At 41.0% G+C, this 21,107-nt stretch overlaps 5 protein-coding genes across 5 annotated transcripts; 2 read left to right on the top strand and 3 right to left on the bottom strand.

The window, feature by feature from the left end:
• Positions 1–953: 953 nt before the first annotated feature.
• Positions 954–5,975, top strand: LOC128734761 (uncharacterized). The gene is made up of 8 exons (XM_053829099.1): positions 954–1,136; positions 1,213–1,301; positions 1,499–1,866; positions 1,929–2,096; positions 2,329–2,372; positions 2,762–3,022; positions 5,504–5,674; positions 5,768–5,975. The coding sequence occupies exons 1-8, from the start codon at positions 1,110–1,112 to the stop codon at positions 5,900–5,902; spliced, it is 1,263 nt and encodes a 420-aa protein (XP_053685074.1). The 5' UTR covers positions 954–1,109; the 3' UTR covers positions 5,903–5,975.
• LOC128734760 (methyltransferase-like protein 17, mitochondrial) lies at positions 5,925–7,665 on the bottom strand. Its single transcript, XM_053829098.1, has 5 exons — positions 7,549–7,665; positions 7,157–7,490; positions 6,469–7,100; positions 6,127–6,407; positions 5,925–6,068 (listed from the first exon to the last, which is right to left on the bottom strand). Exons 1-5 carry the CDS (start codon positions 7,600–7,602, stop codon positions 5,996–5,998), a joined length of 1,374 nt encoding a protein of 457 aa, XP_053685073.1. The 5' UTR covers positions 7,603–7,665; the 3' UTR covers positions 5,925–5,995.
• Positions 7,666–8,713: 1,048 nt separating this feature from the next.
• LOC128734759 (uncharacterized) lies at positions 8,714–12,219 on the bottom strand. Its single transcript, XM_053829097.1, has 4 exons — positions 11,349–12,219; positions 9,454–11,046; positions 9,006–9,393; positions 8,714–8,944 (listed from the first exon to the last, which is right to left on the bottom strand). Exons 1-4 carry the CDS (start codon positions 12,168–12,170, stop codon positions 8,904–8,906), a joined length of 2,844 nt encoding a protein of 947 aa, XP_053685072.1. The 5' UTR covers positions 12,171–12,219; the 3' UTR covers positions 8,714–8,903.
• A 2,777-nt stretch (positions 12,220–14,996) lies between these two features.
• Positions 14,997–16,137, top strand: LOC128734015 (essential MCU regulator, mitochondrial). The gene has a single exon (XM_053827969.1). The coding sequence runs from the start codon at positions 15,081–15,083 to the stop codon at positions 15,354–15,356; it is 276 nt and encodes a 91-aa protein (XP_053683944.1). The 5' UTR covers positions 14,997–15,080; the 3' UTR covers positions 15,357–16,137.
• Positions 15,732–20,798, bottom strand: LOC128734014 (protein flightless-1). Its single transcript, XM_053827968.1, has 6 exons — positions 20,511–20,798; positions 19,843–20,192; positions 16,978–19,785; positions 16,764–16,914; positions 16,418–16,696; positions 15,732–16,347 (listed from the first exon to the last, which is right to left on the bottom strand). The coding sequence occupies exons 1-6, from the start codon at positions 20,571–20,573 to the stop codon at positions 16,213–16,215; spliced, it is 3,786 nt and encodes a 1,261-aa protein (XP_053683943.1). The 5' UTR covers positions 20,574–20,798; the 3' UTR covers positions 15,732–16,212.
• Positions 20,799–21,107: the final 309 nt, after the last annotated feature.

Below are 21,107 nucleotides of genomic sequence, written 5' to 3'. Positions count from 1 at the left end.
TACAGTCACCCAGGTGAGCGGGGTCACCTAGGAGCAAATTGGTACCTCACCTTAAAAATTTAGGCGAGGTGACTGTGAGAATAGGGCCCATAGAGTCAGTAGGATCCTTGCACTAGTCCCGCAATTGTCCTGTACTCTAATAGCCGGCTACGAAGTATGTCGATAAAGAAGGGTCAAATTCTAAACAGGACGTTTATACCCATGGCTTTGCTTTGCTTGGATACATGATTTTCTTCCATTGTACTTATCATTGAATTTTAGTGTGATTCGAGGTAGGTTTAGTTAATTTAAATACAATTTTAAATGTCATAGACAGAAGACATAGACAATAGCAGATAGATAGATAAACCAATGCCTACCGAACCGATCTACTTCCGCTCAAGTTACCTCTAATCCGGTTACTATCGATTGCTGATAAAGTAATGACATCGTGATTGGACTCCCGTATGTGCAAACCTCAAACCAATTAGATGCGAATATTAAAAAATTTGCGGTTTTCACATTGTCTACGCAGCGTTGCATCAAGTTTCGCATGGAGACAACAACAGAGTATCTTTGAGACGTATAATTCTCAACCCGATATTGTGGATTGTTAGTTAATTTATTTCCAATGTTTAATTCTTAAGAGGAATATTAGTAACTATTGTAAAGAAACGATACAGGTGTGTTTCGGGCCACGTGTCAAACGGTTATAGGCAGTAGGAATGAAATTAAACCATTTCTATAGATTAGCTGCACTTTTCCGAATACCAAAACAATTGTTACCGTTTAAATTTAGTGTACTAAACCAAGCTACGAATTTGGGTTCATTGTTATCAATCGGTGGTTGTCTCAAAGATAAGACGTCCACGCATACAAGTGGTTGTATTGGGTGCAATCGTATATCGACAGGTAGGTGTATACTGTATAATAGGCATCGGCACAATCAGTATATGAATTCAGTATGCCTTTGCACCTCGCGTGAATAGAAACATTTAGTAACGTAATACTAGTACACAGTGTTATTTGTACAGCTGGAAAACCGCAACTAAATTAAGCTACTCTACGGAAAACTGGCAGCTCGTGCCTACTGGAGACCTTCGCTGGTGGATCGATTTGCCAGCCTAGTAATGGCGACGATTCCGGTTTATTCCCCTGTAAGTAACTAAAACCAAATTATCTGGTTATTTTGTTTGCGAACGTCCTGACGTACTTTGTATTTTCTGCTTTTAGACTATTCCCTTTTTGGGTCTTGTACCGGGTGGCCTTCGCCCTGGTAGCATGATCCGCATCAAAGGCGTCATCAACAACCACGGCGAACGGTGAGAAACATTACTTGACAATAGTGTAATTATAGTGAACTACGCCTATTGCAATGAAAAAGATGACTCATCTCGCTTACTAAAAGGGGATTCTTATCGACACGATAAACATAGCTTTTCCTACTGATAACGGTTATCAGTTTTGAAATAAAAATTCATGTGAAATAGCTTAATTTTTATTCTACATTTGTTTGTAGTTGTCAAATCAACATTCAAACGGGAGCCGCCCTCAATCCACGCGACGACGTCACCCTGCACATTAGCATTCGCCCGAACGAGTACGCGACCGTGCGCAATACATTGCAAAATCAAGTTTGGGGCGTCGAAGAGCGTCATGGTGGCTGTCCGATTCATTACGGTCAGCAGTTTGAGCTGTTGATACTGATCGAGGTGAACATCTATAAAATTGCGATAAATGGAAACCATTTCTGTAGCTTCAATCACCGAATGTCGGTACATACGGCGAGATTCGTGTCGATCAGTGGGGGTTGCGTGATCCATTCGATTACCAACGAGCTGGACAATAGTGGTCCTCCAGCACCACCCTATCCTGGCCCCATACCTGGTAAGTTTATTTTTGCTGTTAAAACTACCAACAAACTATTAACATTGGTAACTATCGTTTAGGTATTAATCCACCACCATACACACCACCCATGACGCCGTATCAACCACCGCCCCCACCCCCGGGCGGAAACATAGGATTCGTTCCTGTTCCACCACCGATGCCACCACCCCCACCGTACACACCATCACCCGGATATCCCGTTGGTGGTCATAGTCCTCATTATAAAGGTAGAATGAGACGTACACTATTTCTGAAACTCTTCTAGGACAACCCAACGTTCCAGCATACCATTATTAGGTAGTTGCTGTGACTCTAATGTAAATTTTCAACATACACAAGTAGGTGCAGATAGATGATGAATTATCTGCCCATCTACTTGCACATATCATATTACATCGTTCATGTTGTATGAAAAGAACTAGAACATAAACCACGTTTTGTATTTTATTTTGCTTGCAGGCTACCAGCAATACCCTGGCCATCGTGGAACTGCTCCCTTTTCGGTATTTTCAGAAGAATTAAAAGCGAAAGTTGAACCCAAGTAGATGTGGCATGCTATATGTTCTAGTATTTTATATGAATCCTAAACAAGAAATTTTCGTTTTCGAGCACAGCTCGACTCATTTGGAAATAGTTGTTCTAGTAACATTAACAATTGTAATAAATAACCCTTGATATACAAAATTTTTTAACCCGTTTTGGAAATGATTAAACTAACGAATTATCTGTTTTTTGTTGGACATGCTTTTGATTATAAGTTCTGTGTATTTATTCGTAAATTACTAGTGCTGTACTAAATTGGTTTTCAGTACATGTACAAAAAATTCTTTAACAGCTTTCTGTGTGTGTGTGTGTGTATCGTCTACAATGCTTTTTGTTTTGTCCTGTCTAGCCAAACGAAACTCCTGCGGCAACTGCTCCTGCGTCGTCAAACAGTAGTCTCAGCCACGAGCCGGCAAACGGCAAACCAAAGTCAATGATGGACAGTGTATCCAGCGGTTTTGAGCAAACGAGGAATTTTCTTCATGGGGCCATTTTTGGCAAACCGACGACGGCTACGGCCCCATATCCTCGGCAACCTACAGCGCCATATGGTCCTGGAATAAATCAACCAGCGGCACCATATGCGCCAACGAATACCTATCACAATCAGGTAATTATTGTAGTTTTGATGCATCCTTTAGCTTTGTAAAAAGTTTCTTATATAACCAATTCACAAACCGTGAAGTTAAATTAATGAGGCATTCAAAATGGGTTCGTAGGCATTTCTAACCTGTCACTGTCAAACCATATTTAAAAAAATCCAGGACACCTCCGAGCAATCACGCAGGTCCTCCTCGAGCAATGTTCATGTTTCATACCCGTAGAGAACAACAGATCTCGTAAAGGGTATACACTTTTTACGGAGACTTAGTCTGCTCGACCGCAATTGCTAGTGAAGCCCATAAGCACGACTTCCGCTAATAATACGCCTGTGAATCTCACGGCTGGTGTCATTGTCCGCTGTTTCCAGTGAGCCAAGATAGACAAATTCGTCAACGATCTCAAACTCGGCAAAGCAGACGAATTGACTAGATTTGTTGATGATCGTGCCCCGCGCCTTGATATTCACTCGGTCCCTAACACCTTAAAGCGCTATCTTGAATGAGGCATGAGTCAACGAACAAATGATGCGTGGGAACTCTGTATTCAGGGCCCATTTGGAGGATCTGCCGCAGTGTAAATATTTGATCCGTTGTAGACCGATTTTCGACGAAGCCAGCTTGATTGGTTCCCACAAATCTGCTCGCAATTGGTGATATCGGCGAAAAATAATTCCGGACAGTACTTTGTAGGCGGTATTAAGAATGCTGATAGCTCGATATTTCTCACAGGCCATTTTGTCGCCCTTTTTGTAGTTCGGGCAGTTAACCCCATCTTTCCATTCCTCCAGTAGCTGTTTCGTATCCCAAGTTCTAACAAGTAGTCGGTGCATATAAACGGGCAGCTTTTCTGGTCCTATTTTAATAAACTCCGCTCCGATGCTATCTTTTCCAGCTGATTTATTGTTTTTTAGCTGCATGATCACCTCTTTAACTTTGCCTACCGTTGGTTCTGGCACCTCTTTTCCGAGAATAATGCAGCCGCTCCAAGTCTGCATATTCCTGCTCTTCCAAGTAGTGCTTTTTCTCCCGGAAGATTTGGTTCCACTGCATCTTCTTCTGTGTCTGTGTCTTTTCACGTTCTGACGTGTAGTACTGCGCATCTTGTTCGACCACACAGCGTTCTCCTCATCCATCACTCACCTACATTCATCGTCAAACCAATCGTACCGCTGATTCCGTGCCACATATCCGATGGAGCCCTCTGCAACACTGCTAAAGGCTGCTTTGATGTTGATCTAACAGTCTGGCAGCGCAGCTTCGAGTGAGTGCGCATAGTTTGCGGCGACGTCTGCGTCTGGCTCCTTCAGCCGCGCGAGATCTAACCGAGGGTAGCGTCGATACCGAATGTTGTTCACAACGGAGAGTTTTGGGCACACTTTAAACATCACTAGGTAGTGGTCTGAGTCATCGTTAGCGTTAGCATCTCCTAGAACACCAGCAGAACGTACATCATGCTCGACAGCGCACATCCACCGGGATGCGCCATTTTGCCACCAAGTAACCGCAGAATTTTGCGCTCAAAAGCCACAAATACTCGTCGATAAGATTCCTTTAGCCTCCATGATTCATGTCCGTTAAGGGCCACCGAGAGGATTAGAGTTCTGTAGAGTGCCCAGTCAGCAGCCACGAACCAGCCTAACTGGTATCGTCGGAAAACCATGTTCTAGCATTATCTGCCACAGCTCATTTCGTTTGACTGGGTCGTAAACCGCCTTAAAGTCTACAAACAGACGATGAATCTGCAAGTCGTACTCCCGGAACACGTCTAGTAACTGTCGCAGGATAAACATCTGATCCGTCATGAAACGACCCTCACGAAAACCAGCTTGGTACTCTCCGACGAAGTACTTTGCTAAAGGTTAGGCCATCACTGATTTAGAATATAATTTTCCGGCTTTTCTTTGGAGTTTTCTACTACCGTTTGCGATTTCATGAAAAACTTTCTTCAGGATTACTAAGCAAATTTGCCCCCATTTTCATCATCATTCATTTTCAGCGAACATATGACGACTGGCTTGTTAGACCAGCGTCGTACCTTGAAACGAACTAAGCGGTCGTGGTGACAGCAACTTGAAATTCCAGGACGTTCCACCCCATTTTGTACGATAATACACTTCTGTAATGTCTGAAAACTTCTGGCCATCATCCGGAACGTGTGCGTGGAAGAGGTAGATCTGAAAACAACCCTCTCCCTTCAGGTGCATCCAGGTGTGCTTACGAATACTTCGACGTGCAAAGTAGATGTTAGAAATATTCATGCTTTGTGCGGCAAAATCTTTTGAATTTTAGACTTATGTCGATTATGATAGAATGGAAGCCTTACTATACCAATAATTTTTATGGGGTGAATTAAATTTTTGAAAATACATACGGACGCTTGCTAGTTTAATTATAGTTTAATATTAAAATTTGGTTAATTAGATTTTTTTAAAAGAAACTAGAATGTAACGACAGATAAATGCAATTTTTTTTCCTTTTACTTACTATAGCAACCATCGGCTCCTGGTTATCAAAATCAACCATTCTATCCAGCGGCAGGCACTTCAGCCTACAACACAAATCATCAACATTCCGGTGGCTCAGCGGCATCCTCAGCTGTTGGGCTTGCTTCTGGTGCGGTTGCAGCTGGCACAGCTGCAGCTATGCTACACAAAATTCCTGTAAGTGCAATATGCGGGGACAAACGCTCTAAGTTATTTTTAGAAGCAAACTTTTAGTTTTTCGATGATCACTGTTTTTTTTATCTGTTGTAGAAGAAAAAGGCGAAAAAGTTTTTGAAGTACGGTGCAGGTGCGGGAGCTTTAGGTCTCGGAGGTTACGCAGTTGGTAAAATGCTGAAAAAACGAAGTAGTAGTAGTAGCAGTAGCAGCAGCAGTAGCAGTGATTAAAAACCTATATAGTAAAGTCCAATATTATCCATTTCTTACAGACTTTTTATTCTAATAAAGCTATAGAATAGTTAACTGAAATATTGTTTTAAGTCAACTTTCCTTCCCAACAATTATTGGCAATTGATCACCCCATTCGCTCGATCTAGCGCATCTGTAAAGATTTCTAGAAAACAAAACATTACTATTTCTCAGTCATGTTACCTGGCACCAACGGGACTTACTTTCCGTGCTTGGAAGCCGAAAAAATAACCTCACGCAGCTCGCCCTGATCCGTACACATTCGACAGATGGAATGCCTCGCTCGAACGAGCGTGGACCTCACTAGACGCGGGTATTTGTCTTGCTGTGCGGTTGAAATTCCTTTCCGAAATACGACATATGAATAAGGATATTTGCTCGCTGCCGCTGGGTTCAAAATCGGTAACTGATTGTACGTTACTTCAAAATTACACGGCGTTCCATCTGCCAAACTTACACGTGGACACGGCTGACTATGTGGACACTGAAAAACATAATTCATGCGTTGAAAGCCATCTTTCAAATGTCTCAGATATTAATCTTACAGGTGCAAATATATGATACTCGCAGCCATCAGCACTATTTTTGTCAATCAAAAACTGTCTTGCTTCGTCAATTAACGAGAATCCTGCCAAAGAGCCATGTTCGACCAACACTAGAAATTCATCGCATTTGTTCCACAGATTTTCAACAACATCCAGTCGAGTTTGCTTTGTCGGCAATTCAAATAGGGAGAAAGCACTTAAAACAATATCATACTTGCTGTTGTGCGATGCCGGTAAAAATTGTCGATAGAAAACATTGCGCAAACTCATGGTTTTATTACTGTCGCCGCCTCGAAGGATCAACTCGGCAAGATCGTTCATTTCGGCGGACGCGTCAATAGAGACGTACTCGAAAATATTTTCCTTCCATAGGTTGGCTGCTGCCCACGTTCCAGTTCCAACTCCGGATCCGAAATCTAGAAAACTACGTGGCTTGAATTCCGGATTTCGCTTTCTAATTTCTTCGAAAATTTGAGTTAACACTGCATATTCCGTTGCGGATCGTCCCAGCAAATACTGAAGGCCTTTGAACTCATCGTAGCCAATTGGTTTCCAGGCGTAAATCGTTTGTTTGGCACGTTTCATTGACTGGGCGTCGATTACCTTGTTTAAATAGGTAGTTTGCTCCTCCGCTAAAAAAAGCAAAGAAATATTATAGTATCTATAACAAATTGGTTGAAAAACTCACTCATTGCTTCTGTATCTCTTTTGTTGCAGATCTCTTGTCCCACATCTTGCTTCAACTTGCTTATTTTCTTCCGCAGCTCGTCTCTCTCCAGCGGAGCCTTTCGGGAACGCACAAAATTGTCCAATTTAGCTCCCTCAGTTATCAGAGCCTTTAGCGGATGGTCCTTACAACTTTTTACTATGGCAGATGCTATCGAGTTCGGTACACTGATACATCCGCTTGTAACTCGACCCTCGTGATAGCGATGTTTATATCGGCCAGATTCAAGAGCTTCATTTGTCGAGTCAACCAAAGCGACTTCGAGCTTACATTTGGCTGCCGTGCAGAGATAGCGCTGAAACCCGTGTTGAGGTGTTAATAAATTTTACATTACAATACTATTTGGAAATTACCTTTGAATTCGAAAAACCTACGTTATTTTTCAATAAAATGTTGCAAGCTCTCATTTTGGATTTTGTTGCTGGAACGTAGGCACAATTTTTTACTATTTACCAGCCTAGCCTAGAAATTATTAAATAAGTCTTTCCAGTAGACTCGGTCAATCCGCGACGCGACCGCGTTGTCGGTGTTTCTGTTGGTAATGTTACGAATATGAGAGCAAAAGAGGGAAACAATTTTTTTCTTGACTTGACAGTTTTTTAGGAGATATCAGGGATGCTATTTTTATTCATATCAGACGCAGACGATGCAGAGGATGTAGAAAAGTTTTTTTTTTTGGTTTTGTCTCGAGAACGGCTGACTTTGAGACCATATAGTTGGTCTATTCTCGCCATGCAGAAAAGGTTAACGGAAATACACACCAAAATAGCTTTTTCAACCCAGCAAACCGAGTTGCTGGTTGTTAAATAATCCGTATAGGAACTTTTTCGCTGGCATTCAAAGCAAAATTACAATACGGCTCTCTAGCTGCTAGTCGACCCCTCGTAAGAATCACGCGAAATTGAAACAAAACAAACGAAGGTTAAACTTGACATAACCTAAAATCCGTTGGACTCTTCTGCTTGCTGCAAAACTAGAAGTGCTGTGCTACATATTTTGTAGTTATTTTTAAGTAAATTATCCTGTGTGAGTATAGAATGCTTCAAAACCAAACTATTTTAAACAACAGCTTTGTCTTCTCATATTAACTTTCAGCTTAGCTAGTTCAATTTTCAAACTATATTCAATGGCAGTGTATCACGACGAAGTTGAAATTGAAGATTTCGAGTACGACGAAGAGGAAGAAATGTACTACTTTCCGTGTCCATGCGGAGATAGATTTCAGATTAGCCGCGAAGAATTAGTTGCCGGGGAAGAAGTAGCGACTTGTCCGAGCTGTTCACTAGTTGTTAAAGTTATCTACGACCGGGAGGCTTTCCAGGCCGAGCAAGACGAAGTTGAACCAACTAAGGGTGAACGGGATAAGGAAATTGTCGGTGAATAGAAGATAGTAAAGTCTGTGACGCATAGGACCGAATTTCGATAGTTTTAGAAACAAAAGTGTAAATATAAACTACCAAACGATGTTATTATTTACTATTTTATTTCTTTCGACGTAATAGGAAAATACTGCTTGGAGTATACCATAAAATTGGTTGATGTAAGAATATTTAAAATAAACCATTTATTAACGTTAAAAAGTATTCTGAACGGTATGATGCCATAATAATCGGAAAACGACTTATTCGGACAGATTACGCTTCAAAAACAAAACTCAGTGGCACAACTAAAACGTAATAAATCTAAAATATAGAAAACTGCACCTTTTTCAATACCTCCGAAGGCTGCGTGTGGTTCGCCTCATGTTTGCTGCGGGAAGCATGAAAAAATTAAGACTAGAAACATCCAAATTTAATTTACAGTTACTTACCGCTCTCTTCAACTGGTTGGACCTCTTGTTCCACATCATCGTTGAACCGCAGTGTTTTTCGTCTACTTCTGAGATTTGTACAATTATGTTGCGGTTGTACCTCGTTGGTGTTCTCTTGAACATAAACCGAACTTCGTTTGCGCTTTCGGATTTCCTCATCTAGCTTGTAAGGCGTAGTCAACGAAATGGTGTCTACATCTTCCACCTCTAGCTCTTCGTTGAAGGTGATTTTCGGTTTTGGAGTGTGAATAATCTTACGGCGTCCACCTGAACCACGTGCTTCTGGTGTGTCCAAGCCCGAGTCCAAAAACAGAACACTTTTAGCACGCCGTTTTTCACTCGGTGTTTTCAGAATTGATTTGACAATTTCCTTTCGCCGTAAAGTGTGCTGCAAAATTACATAAATCGTTAACAAAATAATACAAACTATTTCATCGTTTAATCTTACATCGTTGAAGATAGTCTTCCTTGACTTTTTGTTATCACTTTTGCCCGGTGTCGGCGTACAACCAGCACAGAGGCTATTTCTCACCAAACTGCTTCTTCTTGGAGTGGTTGCAATGCGAACTGAGCGTTTTATTGGCGTTACTACCGTTACAGACTCCTTCAGCACCGATTCCAGCATCATTTTCTTCTTAGCCTCTTCACGAGCTTTTTTAATCAAGTCGGCTAATCCGCTAGCCTTGGTTTTCATTGGTTTCTTTTCGCGTTTTTTTATTCCACCGCCGCCCTTCAACTTTTTGACTTTTTGTGGTTCTGCAATTTCTTGCCAGTTGTTGTCCTTCAGCTGTCGCAATTCATCGAAACGACGATCGAGGTTTTCCAAATCTAGTGAAACCATCAACCAAAATCCGTCCAAGTCATCGGTTCGCACTTTTTGATCCGTCCAGCTTTTTTCGTAGTGACCCACTAGCTCCTTGAACTTGGATAGCTTTTTGTTAATAAGGATATTGGTTTGTCCTTGAGCAGCAATTATCAGTCCTTTACCATTCTCGTTAATGGCTTCACTCTCAAGATCGTCCTTGTAGAGATCACACAATTCCCGAAGACGCTTCAATTCCTTTTCAACTAAGTCATAGTAGAAAGTCACCTTTTCGCGCACATCTTTTGGAGATTGGTCTTCCTCTCGGAAATTCACTAGTGAAGATCGACTGCTTCCGCCACTGCTTCGACGTCTATTTTCCTGTTTGTTCAACAGCACAGTAGCAAGATTTCCCTCAGGAAGTGGTTTCGTCATGTATAAATCCTCCTCGATAAAGCTCATCCGAGGAGTACCAGAACGTCGCTGAGGACTCGCGAGTTCAACTTTATATGGAGCAGCATTTTTAACGATGGGATTTTCATTAGTCGGACTGTTGCTGTTTTCGACAAATCCTATAGAATTTCTACTACTAATAATCTGTGTAGCATTTGCAGCTTCAGAGACAGCTGGATTGTGCTCATCTTCGATAAATATTAAAGATCGTCTACCACTTAAGGTTTTTCCTCCACTACCGATCAATTTTGGCGTCGCATTAACGAATGCACAATCGTCGATTGTTGGTCGTCTGTCACGCATGATTTCTACCTTTTCCTCGCGCTTAGTAAAAGATTCGTTGATTTGCTTGGGCGACATTTTCGTAATTTTAACTAAATGTGGCGATTCGTCATCCGAAATGGTAATTACTTGAGGTTCCCACTCCTCGTCGTCTGCCTCAGACTTGACCAGCGTCGGTTTTATATCTTCAACGGCAAACATCATTGAGCGGCGACGAGTTTCGCGTTTCCGCATGGCAATAGCATCCGAATCTGCGACCATCTTCTTTGGCGTCGGAGTGTCAACGTCGATCGGACTAATACCTTCAAAGATGTCGTCATCATTACTAGCTGGTTTAGGGGAAAATCTGTACGCTGCAGCGGGCTGCTGCAATAAGGCATTCGCTTGAAGCAGCTTTTCGAGGCTCTTCTTCTTACGGTTAGTCGATGTAACCATGGGACCATCCTTATTAAATATGAAATTGAATTTAACGGATTTCTGCCCGGACCGCACTTGTTGATATGTCTGTGGGTAAAAACAAACAGAATTTAAGCATAGTTCGAATGTATATTTTATTTTAACGAACGGTTTGCATCTGCGCGCATAGCTAGGTGAATTAAAAAAAATTAAAGTCCCTGCTTTGGCTCTCGGATTTAATTTAAAAATATTATATCAAGTGCAATGATTTTTAAACAATAAAAGGAGATGCAAGCATATAAATAAAATAAAAAGTCACCTTATTCAAGAAATCGTGAAATGCAATAGCATTTAAAATCGAAAAAGCGACAAATGCATTAGACAGTGATAAATTTTAACCGTCTACTTACTATTAGTCTACGGCTACCAGCCACCGCTTTCTCTAGAACCCTCTTCTTATTTAGAGCAGCTGTGTTTTTCGGTTTGTTCTTGTTGCTGCTCGTCGTTGCAGCACTCGATGCAGTTGTTGTTACTTTGCCTCTCGGTAGTGCGTCTGTCTGTTTCTGCTCTTTTTTCATGCCGTTTTCGTTTCCTCTCGTCGAAGGCGCACCCTTGCGCCAAGTATCAACTTTAGGTTTGACTTTCTTGATCGAAGCAGGAGTCTTTACGTTTAGGATATGCACTGCTTGCTTCTTTTCTACGGTTAAAAGCGGCTCTTTCCGGCGAGTGTCCACTCTAGGTATTGCATGTTTTGCCGCGGGCGTCAAAGGTATCCTGCGGTCAGTAACTTTTTGTGCGTCTGTTTCCGTTTTTTTAAACAAGTTTTTTTCATATTCCCGGTCTACTAAATTGTTTTTGGGGACCACAGAAACAAATGGCTTCTTTTTAACCGAATTTTGCTTTGCTCGAGCACGCTCCTCTTTAAACCGTAATAGTCTAGCAAGTCGGTCCTGGTATTTACACTGCACTTCATTTTCTTTGTTTTCGTCATCTTTCTGACGCGACCGACGTCGCTTCTCGCGATGCATCTCCGGTATATGATCCGGTGGATTTTTGTAGAATACTTCATCGTCGTCCTCATCATTCTCGAATTCATGCACATTTAGATTTCGATTATTAAAGTGAAGATCTTGTCGGGAACTTTCGCGTTTCCATTTCAATCGTTGGCTATTGCTTTTTTCTTTTAAACGATTGCCGCGGGAAGCGTTTTTATAGAATGATTTATATTCCATGAGGGAAAATAAATAATTAGCACTGAACGCTGTTACGTTTCGAAATATTCACTATCACTTAAAAATGAAATACTTTTCACTTTCTGCGCGTTGTTTGTTCTCGTCCTGACTGCTGACTCGACTCCTGTGATTATTATATTATTTAACGTTCTTTTCTGCAATTCACACAATTTTAAATCAACTCCGACAAAACCGATTCTCGTACACACTAATATCAACCACTGCACTAGAGTGACTATATACAGAGTGGCGACATGTCATCCCAAATGTATGCAATGCGGTTTTTCCAAGGTTTTTCTTTCTCTTTCCTGCATACGCGTTGGATACGTTGGATCAAGGGTGTGAAACGAACGTCAAATGCATATGATTGCAGTGTAACCGTTTTTTCTGACGTTTCGGTCCGAGTGACGGCTAACGCTTTATTCAATGGAAATTCTAATTGCCGGCGAACTAGTTGAAGGATGCTCTCTTTACTCCTACATGAGAAAGAGATAGCATGATTACATACCCTTGGGTTGGATAGGTCGTCTGCTCGATTGGAATGACACTGACAGATAATTATCATTCCAATTTTGACATTGTCGCCACTCTGTATGTAGCAGGCGTATGAAACTGAAGGGTAAAGAAGTAGCTAACATCTTTTTACGCTTCCTACACGTCCGACACAAAAAGAAAAAAAAACAAAAAAGTAACTTTGTTCGGGAGCTTACCAATACAGATTCATCCGAGGCTGAAGTTAGAGCGGGCTACTCACAATAAATGCATAGAAAAGGAAATTTTCAAAACATTTAGCTAACTAGTGACTCCGGCAACCGTTTTATGCAAAACTGATGTGTTAAAATGCATTAGGCTCGCCGTAAAAAGCGAAAGAGAGGAGACGCGAAGAGAACCTCTCATTGTCACTTAGGTCTATTTGAAAATTAACCCGAGAAATAAATAAAATTTTCTCTCACAAAACCAGAGCTGCCACTAATACAGATAAAAAAATGCTCTGTGAAAATCCGGTGGTCAGCTAACCATTTCATCAAAGTCAGGGGTGTAAAATTGTCAGAATTTTGCGGGCTAAACATCTATGGATGGCGACAATTTGGAACCAGCCAGCGTATCGAAAATAACACCCAGTAAACCATTTGGTTTGTATATCTCGATTGCAACTGAGATATACGAAATCATATCTGAACGAAAAAGTTATATTTCACGCCATATAAGAACATATATGTACCAAAGTGGAGGCGATATACGTGCGAAAGCTTTGACAATTATTTGTAATTCTTTTTTGCGTAGTTTTTATAACACGCAACTAAATACTCCTGAATATATGATTAAGATATAATCAAATATTGCAATCGTCTATACTGCTTTATAATTCACAGTCATGAATTGTATATGAAGGCACGCACGACTGTAAAACAACTTATTGTTCACTTCGATTTGACATACTCTAATTATTATACAATTCCAATGTGAAATTGACATGAAAACGATTTATTATGAACTTTCTATTACGATTTTGTGTTATCTGGGCAGCTAATAATAGTTAAATTACAACTAAAAGGCTATGTTTAACTGCTTTCTAATTAGTTTCAGTTGTTTTGAAACGAATCAACCTTTAAGTAGGTAGGTAGGTACCAAAACCGATGAGTGGGACATGTACAATGTATGTGATTTGACAGCCACACCGCCCCGCTGATCAAAGTATAAGCTTCTCAAAAAAGTGTAAAACTTAGCCTAGGGTAAGATAGTTCAAACATTCGATACGTTGAAAACAATGTATCGGAAGTTATGCGACTTAAATCCTTTGAACAAAGCTAATCGAAGTTTAGTGAAGCGAAACGGGTAATATGTGAATTTTTTTCTTTTTTAAAATAAACTGTGAAAATACAGCTCGAATTCGTTAATTGACAACCAGTTTCTTTTTAGTTGGACCATAGCCCATAGCCCAACTACTGAAGGCCCAACTAAAACAAAACCACAGAACAGAAGTGGAAGTCCGAACGATTCGGCGGTAGCAGGTAACAGCTAACTTTCTGGCTTTTATTTTCTTTGGGAAGGTTTCCGTATAGAAGGGAATAACAGCAATATAAGAAGAACGCTCGCTGCCTATCGCATAGCATTCGTATATGCGTTCGTGGGTTTTCGTGGAAAAAGGTGACTCGCTACCGCCAGGTTCGCTAGTATCTGTAGAAAGTAGCACGTGTTTGGATTTCAACTTCCGCTTCTTTTTTGTGATGAAACCCAATATTGCTGATTGCATGCAAAATTTTACATTCATAAATTTTACATACATAGTGCGCATTCGTTCATCAAAGTGCTATGAATTTTTGTGTTCATTTGCTCCTACCTGACGGATAAAATTCATTCAGTTCCAACCCGGATTGAATAAACAAAATCGCTATTTAAGTTTTTTTATGCAATCACCGATATTCCTCCACACCTTTACTAATACTGCACTCCGGGAATATCCGACATATTTTTTTGATTTTCTCCGACAAATAAGTGGTTTCATCTACTGGCAACCCTATTTTTAAAATGTCAACCTCTTTATCGGTCACTCTCAGTGATGCCGCTTATACAGATTTTTCTTTATTTATACCATTTATACGATTTATACCGTTCAAACGGTTCTTGACGCTCGGTTAAAAATAATCTGTAATTGTAAGTATAGATTACAAGTTGTTATTATATTTATTATTATATTTAAGGATTACTACAGATTATAGATTTAGACTCATTATTTTAACCATACTATTCACTCTACATCCAAAAATGTTTTGGCAAATAAAAAACACAGGTAAAAAGTAGGCATCACTGCTAGCGTTTCGGACCTGCGGATTGTATGATTGTATCGAATTTTCTCGTGTGTGGTGTGCCTTTTTTCTAGCGTAGAAAAATCGTAAAGTGTCCGTGAAAATGGTGCTCTCAAACGTAATTCGCGTTGCCAGTCAGCTGAGCCTGGCCGGGACCAGATCGGGCCTCCCAGAAGTTCGGCAAATGCGCCGAAAGTACACCTACCGAAGCGGAGCTCTGAAGCCCATGCCTGACATCACCCCGTTCGGGCTGTTCGGAATCATTATGACCGTCATCCCTGGATTGCTGATCGGGGCAACTATTAGCAAGAATATGGCCAACTTTTTGGAGGAAAACGATCTGTTTGTCCCGTCGGATGATGATGACGATGACGATTAAACCATCTACCGACTGGAGGTATCGGATCCTATTTTTGTTTTGCTCTCTCCCTGAGCTGGCTGTTTCTCTGAATCAGATAAATAATGTTATTTTTAGAAACGGCTGATGATTATTTTCTGAATAGGTCAGTGCTTCATATTTTGCTTTCTAGGCTATTGTGGTTTACTAATGGTGTGTTGAGTTTAAAAGGAGTGTTCAATTTCCTTAATTAGCTTAAACGCAGCTTGCTTCACTGACAAAAAGTCATACAGTCGAATTAAGACGGAATATTCAATGAGCCAGCAAAATCAAAAATGTAACCAACAATTCAAGTCTTTAAAACATAGTGGAGGCAAACTTCAAAGGCAATTTAATTCTTTATAGTTTTGTGTTGTGCATAAATTGTAGTTTATTTATGAGAACTAGTGTTATCGTTTATACATTTGTAAATATTTTTATTATATTAAACCGAATGAAATCTAAAACGAGTCAAAGTGAAAAAATAACTACAGCCTGGAGAGTCTAGGTTTGCTTTGTAGTTCACTTCTATTTCCTGTTGAATATAAATAGCGAAGAAACTAACGAAATAATAAATCACAAAATAAACGATTATTCGAAGACAGCTTGTTTCAATAAATGTAGCTTTAAAAAAAATTATCGCACTATTTATCTCGTACAGTCGCACTTAGTTGATTAGTAAAGCCAACTATCTCTACAAACCAGTGTAGCAGTAGCGTTGTGAAGAGATCTTCAAGTGCACACGTTAGTCATTGTTTGGAAGAGATGAATAAAACAAAATCTTAGTACGACAAAAAATAAGTACAGTTAGCCTATTTTGATAAAATTTCACATCTTGGACCGCACAATTTTTTACAGTTTACTCTGGGGGACGTTTGTGCGCACTCCATCCGTGGAAGCATTTTGTAAATCGTTTCGATTCTTTGTTTTTCAAGGTGAGAAACAGTTTTCTAGGCCGTTCCGGTTGTTTGATGCGCATATGCTGAATGTAAACCTGTAATCAAATCAGAGAATTAAACTATGGTTTTTAAAGATTAGCGCAGAATTAAATTTTGAGTCGATACCTGTGCTGATTTGTAGGCTAGCTTGATTTCCACCTCGCTGCAGCGAGAACCTAACCACAAGAACACTTGGTCTCCGTTATCCAAGATCATAATGTCGTCATCGGCCAGATCATCCTGACAGAAATCGGAGCATTTTTCAGCCACCGTGAAGTAACCTTTCTCGTTGGAACAGCGGAATAGCCGGGTGTAATTCATGTATTCAGCATCGGTGTCGTACGGCTTGCGACCGCCCAGGGCTACCCAGAAGAAGTTTTCTGGTTCTTCTCCTTCATGCAATATCTGTAAAATAAGTAGATAACTGTTTAAAACTGCATCTCAAGTAGGTTAATATTGTGAAGCAAAGTACCTGAAAGCTGACCCAAGGATTATTGAACATATCCTCAGCAATCTCTTGAATAAGGCGAGCTTCTTCGGTCGATGTTTTAGATCCAATCCAAACGTACAATATTCCCGATTCGGAATCGTCCTCAGTTTCGAACGGAACGAACAGAATATAGCTAAAAGAGTGACATCATTCCAATCATTGTAATACATATATATAATAGTAAAAGAACTCTTACCAAAAGGCGGAGTTTAGTACTGTGGCTTCGGCCTTCACTTGAATTAGCCGAGTACAAAGAGCACTTCCGTTCGACCGCAGATGATAAAATTCCACTGGCGATTTACCTTCCGGAGTTTTCTGTTTCTCTTTGCGTCGGCCATTTTTAATCACAAATTTCCCCTTGAAATGAGACATAAACTTCAAATTCTCTTGCTGCTGGTGAATTCGGACCACTTCCAGTTCCTCACCGAACATGGATTTAAACTTTTTCTGCAACGTGAAAGTGAAGGTCAACCATCCCATGTTGCCGGCTTCACGTCCCTGCCAGAAGTACACCACGCACTGGATCTCTTCCGCGGGTGCAGCCGTCGATTTTTTCAGTTTATTATTAACGGCCATGCTGTCCACTACGTCACCTTCCTCTTCTTCTTCGTCGTCGTCATCCACTGGTAAACAATACCGGCAGAGGAAAACATAACATTCGCCGGTGTAAAATATGCCCAATTCCTCTTCCGGGAGCCGAACAAATTTTTTGCCCTCTAAAACGAACGATTCCATAACGTCCAAATCGTAATTCCAGTCATCTGCCAACTGCTGCGCTTCCATCAGGGTCATTGCTGGCTGCCGGGGCATGAAAAGCGCTGCGAGATCAGCTTTCGTTTCCTGTTTCTTAGCCCAACCGGTAAGATCGGCTCCGGTGCGTGCAACCGACTGAGCCGTACGGGTGAAATCTACGGCAATGATTTCTTCCCAACCGACGAATTTGGATTTGAAAACTTGCGTCTCCGTACCTTCTTGGACGCGAGTGATCAACGCATACTCCGGGCGTTCGATCATATTGAACAACTCTTGTGACAATTTTATTGCAGCAGCACGGACCAGCCGAGTGGATTTCTTACCGAACCAGACGAACAGATCCAGATAGCAATCGAGGATGTACACATTTTTGCTGTTGAGAATCGAGTGGTGAAGCGTTCGACTTGGTAGTTCAACTTGCGGTAGCTCCAGATAACCCATGCCCAACTGGATTTGATACAACCGAGGAGGAATCGGAAGGAAATCAGGATCAACGTGAGATTCCGGTTTTTCCTCAGGACTTTGCCCGTTCGGGAAGCCAAGAGCCTTCCAGAACTCCGTTCCTTCACTCCCTTGATACTCTTGGAAGATTTCTGCCTTATTTTTACGTTCGTTTTTGTTGATTTTTTCTGCCGTTAATCGTGCCTTAGACTTAAGGGTATTCTTGGATTTTGTGCCATACCACATAAAAATCTGAAGTCCTGTATCCAGAAGAAAAACATAACCAGGATCCAGCGACTCATGCGAGACTTCAACCGGCTCCAAATGAATGTTTGCTCCAGCATCGTGCACCCTGTAAAGTCGCACAATGTAGACCAGATTTTCGATGGTGTAAAATCCGGTTGAAGTTCGACCGCCCTCAATGTAGGCCACCTCCGTATCAAAAAGTGCCAAAAACTCATCCGATTCATCTCCTTGTTCTTCTCGAATCGTGCGACAGCGGGCTCCAAGATAATTTCTCAAGTTAACAGCGTGGATAGCAGCACAAGCTCGCTTATCCAAAGTTGCCTTCGTTCCTATCCAGAAATAAATCTCCCAGCTCAGCTGTCCAGCATCATCGTGCGTAGTTTTCAGTACAATATAGCAATCACCTTCGTAAAACTTTCCGTGAGCCGCTTCTTCAATTTTATTCGGTAAAAAGTTTTCAATCTCCCAAATCGTCAGACCCACGTATTGTCCATCTTCTTCCTCGAAAATATCCGAATAATCAACCGGAGGTTTTTCCAGTGACTCGTCCCAACGTTTCGGCTTCAAATTCTCCGCTTTCTCATCTTCGAAGCCGAAGGCATTCTTCTCCTTGGCAATGTCCTGCATGCCTTTGAGAATTTTAGCGGAATCTTGATCCGCAGAATCGTTTCTCGCTCCTCGTCGTAATCGCAATTTCCTGGCGATGGGATCTTTGCTACTGTTGGCAACCTGAGCCTGAGCTGGTACGTTGGCGCCTGCTAAACGCAGCTGAGTTTGTAATGAAAAATCGATATTATAAAAGGCAAGACCGTCGCCGCGCTGAACTTCCACCGGTTTTGGAGGCATTACTAAGTCAGGATTGTTGCGTAAATCCAACTGATCCATATCGGTTAGCAGGTGGATAGTTTCTGGAAGCGTGATGAGCTTGTTGGAGCTAAGGTTCAGTTTTTTCAACGAACCACAGCGGCACAGACCCTCCGGAACCATCTCCAGTTGGTTGTTTGAAGCCGAAAACACTTCCAGAGCGCCCAGCTTCCCAATGCTGGATGGGATTCCTTCGAAGTTTAGTTGATTATCATTTACATACAATCGACGCAGGTTCTGTAGTTTACACAGCGTGGCAGGTAAGGTCATCAGATGGTTTCTAGACAAATTCAACGTTTCCAATTTGGACAGATTTTCCATTAGTGGTGAAATTTCCTGAATAACGTTGTCGTTTAAATTTAGCCGCTTTAGGTTGTACAAATTATACAGAACATCTGGAATTTTGGACAGAGAGTTTTGAGAGAGATCCAGCTCTTGTAAATTGGAAAGACTATCCAGCGAAGTTGGAAAGTTGGCGATTGTCCTTTGTGTGTTGCGCATCTGAAGGCAGATTAAATTTTGCAGAGAAGGCAGTTGGCGAAGTTGAAATAATTCCAAAGGATTGTCGTTGAGAATTAAAGTTTGCAGATTTGAAAGGCGTCGGGTTTGAGGCGGAAGTGTCTCAAGTTTGTTGTTGGAAAGATCTAGAAACAGTAAGTCGGTCAATTTTATAAAAAGAGAAGGCGGAATGCTTTCAATCCTAAAAGAAAAAATAGTTTTTAGTCAATTTTCATGATTATATCAGTAAAATCCTTACTGGTTGTTGCTAAGGTTGAGCACTAAAAGGCTTTTAGCTTTTTCGAGTCCTTCTGGAACTTCTTTCAGTTTATTGTGCGACAAATCAAGCGTCGTTAGTTCTTCCAAATCAAACAGTTCGTTGGGGATTCCCGAGCTCTTGATGTTATTTCTGCGCATATTCAGCGATCGCAGACAATTCAGCTCAGTCAGTTCTCCGAAAAGTTTCTCTAGTTGATTGTTCTTCATCGAGAGATGCTCCAGTTTCATAAGCTTACCCATCTCTTCCGGAATCTCATCGATTCCGGTTCGATCCAATTTGAGCCACTGGACACCGGACATGTGTTTAATGTTTTTAGGAAATTTTCCATCCTGAAAAGCGAAAATAAAACAAGACCTTGAACTAGAAGTTGTTACGTAGAAAAAATTACGAAATCGTTCGCAACCACCGGAAGTTTCTCACTTTCATGTGACAAGAATTCCTTTCTTTCGTCGACGAGCAGAAACGCAAGTCGCATTCGCAGCGCCGGGACAAAAATAACTTCGCTCGCGATAAGTATGTCACCATACAGTGCATACATCGAAGCAGCAAAGTTATTTCGATTAACATTTTAATTAACCAATTGGTAACACATATTAAACTTTTTTAGGAGACAATCAAGTTTTTCATAATAAAAGCAGTTAACTTACGCAGAAATTATTACTGGTAAAGTCGATTCCTCGAACAAATGGCAAAACACCTGTCGAACTCATTTTGCTGCTGTGATTTTTTAATTGCTTGCCCAGATTTTTGTTGCTATTCTAATGTGCAGTACGTGCAATATTAACGATAGTACACCATGGGCTTATTTTTTTACTGATTCCGGGTGACACACTACTGCGGAGAATTATCACAGATAATTTTGGACTGAAAAGTCGATGATTTGAACAAGAAAATGTAGTAAATATTTTCTATCCGCAGGGAACGAAAAAATTCCCGTTTCTCCATTTAATTTTAGCAGTTGAATGACATTTCGTTCATTGACGTTGGAGCGAGGTATAGATAACAAACAGAGGTGTGGTGGTTGCGCATCATGCGGTTGTATCGTTGTATTGATTTAGTCCGTGATGACGTCAGTGATCGAAATTCGAAACAAAAATCGCAAAAATCATTTACGGAGAAAATTCAGGACTAGGTATTGTGCTTCCCGAGATAATATTTCGTTTTTCAGCTTTGTATAGTTGTGCGCAAAGGTAAATCATGTATTATTGACAGTGTAAGCGCGTGTAAGTTTTCTATGTTTATGC

This window comes from Sabethes cyaneus, chromosome 2, assembly GCF_943734655.1.
Source record: "Sabethes cyaneus chromosome 2, idSabCyanKW18_F2, whole genome shotgun sequence".
In the NCBI taxonomy this organism is placed as follows: domain Eukaryota; kingdom Metazoa; phylum Arthropoda; class Insecta; order Diptera; family Culicidae; genus Sabethes; species Sabethes cyaneus.
Note: the sequence above shows the minus strand (reverse complement) of the source record. Positions and strands in the feature narration are given on the sequence as shown.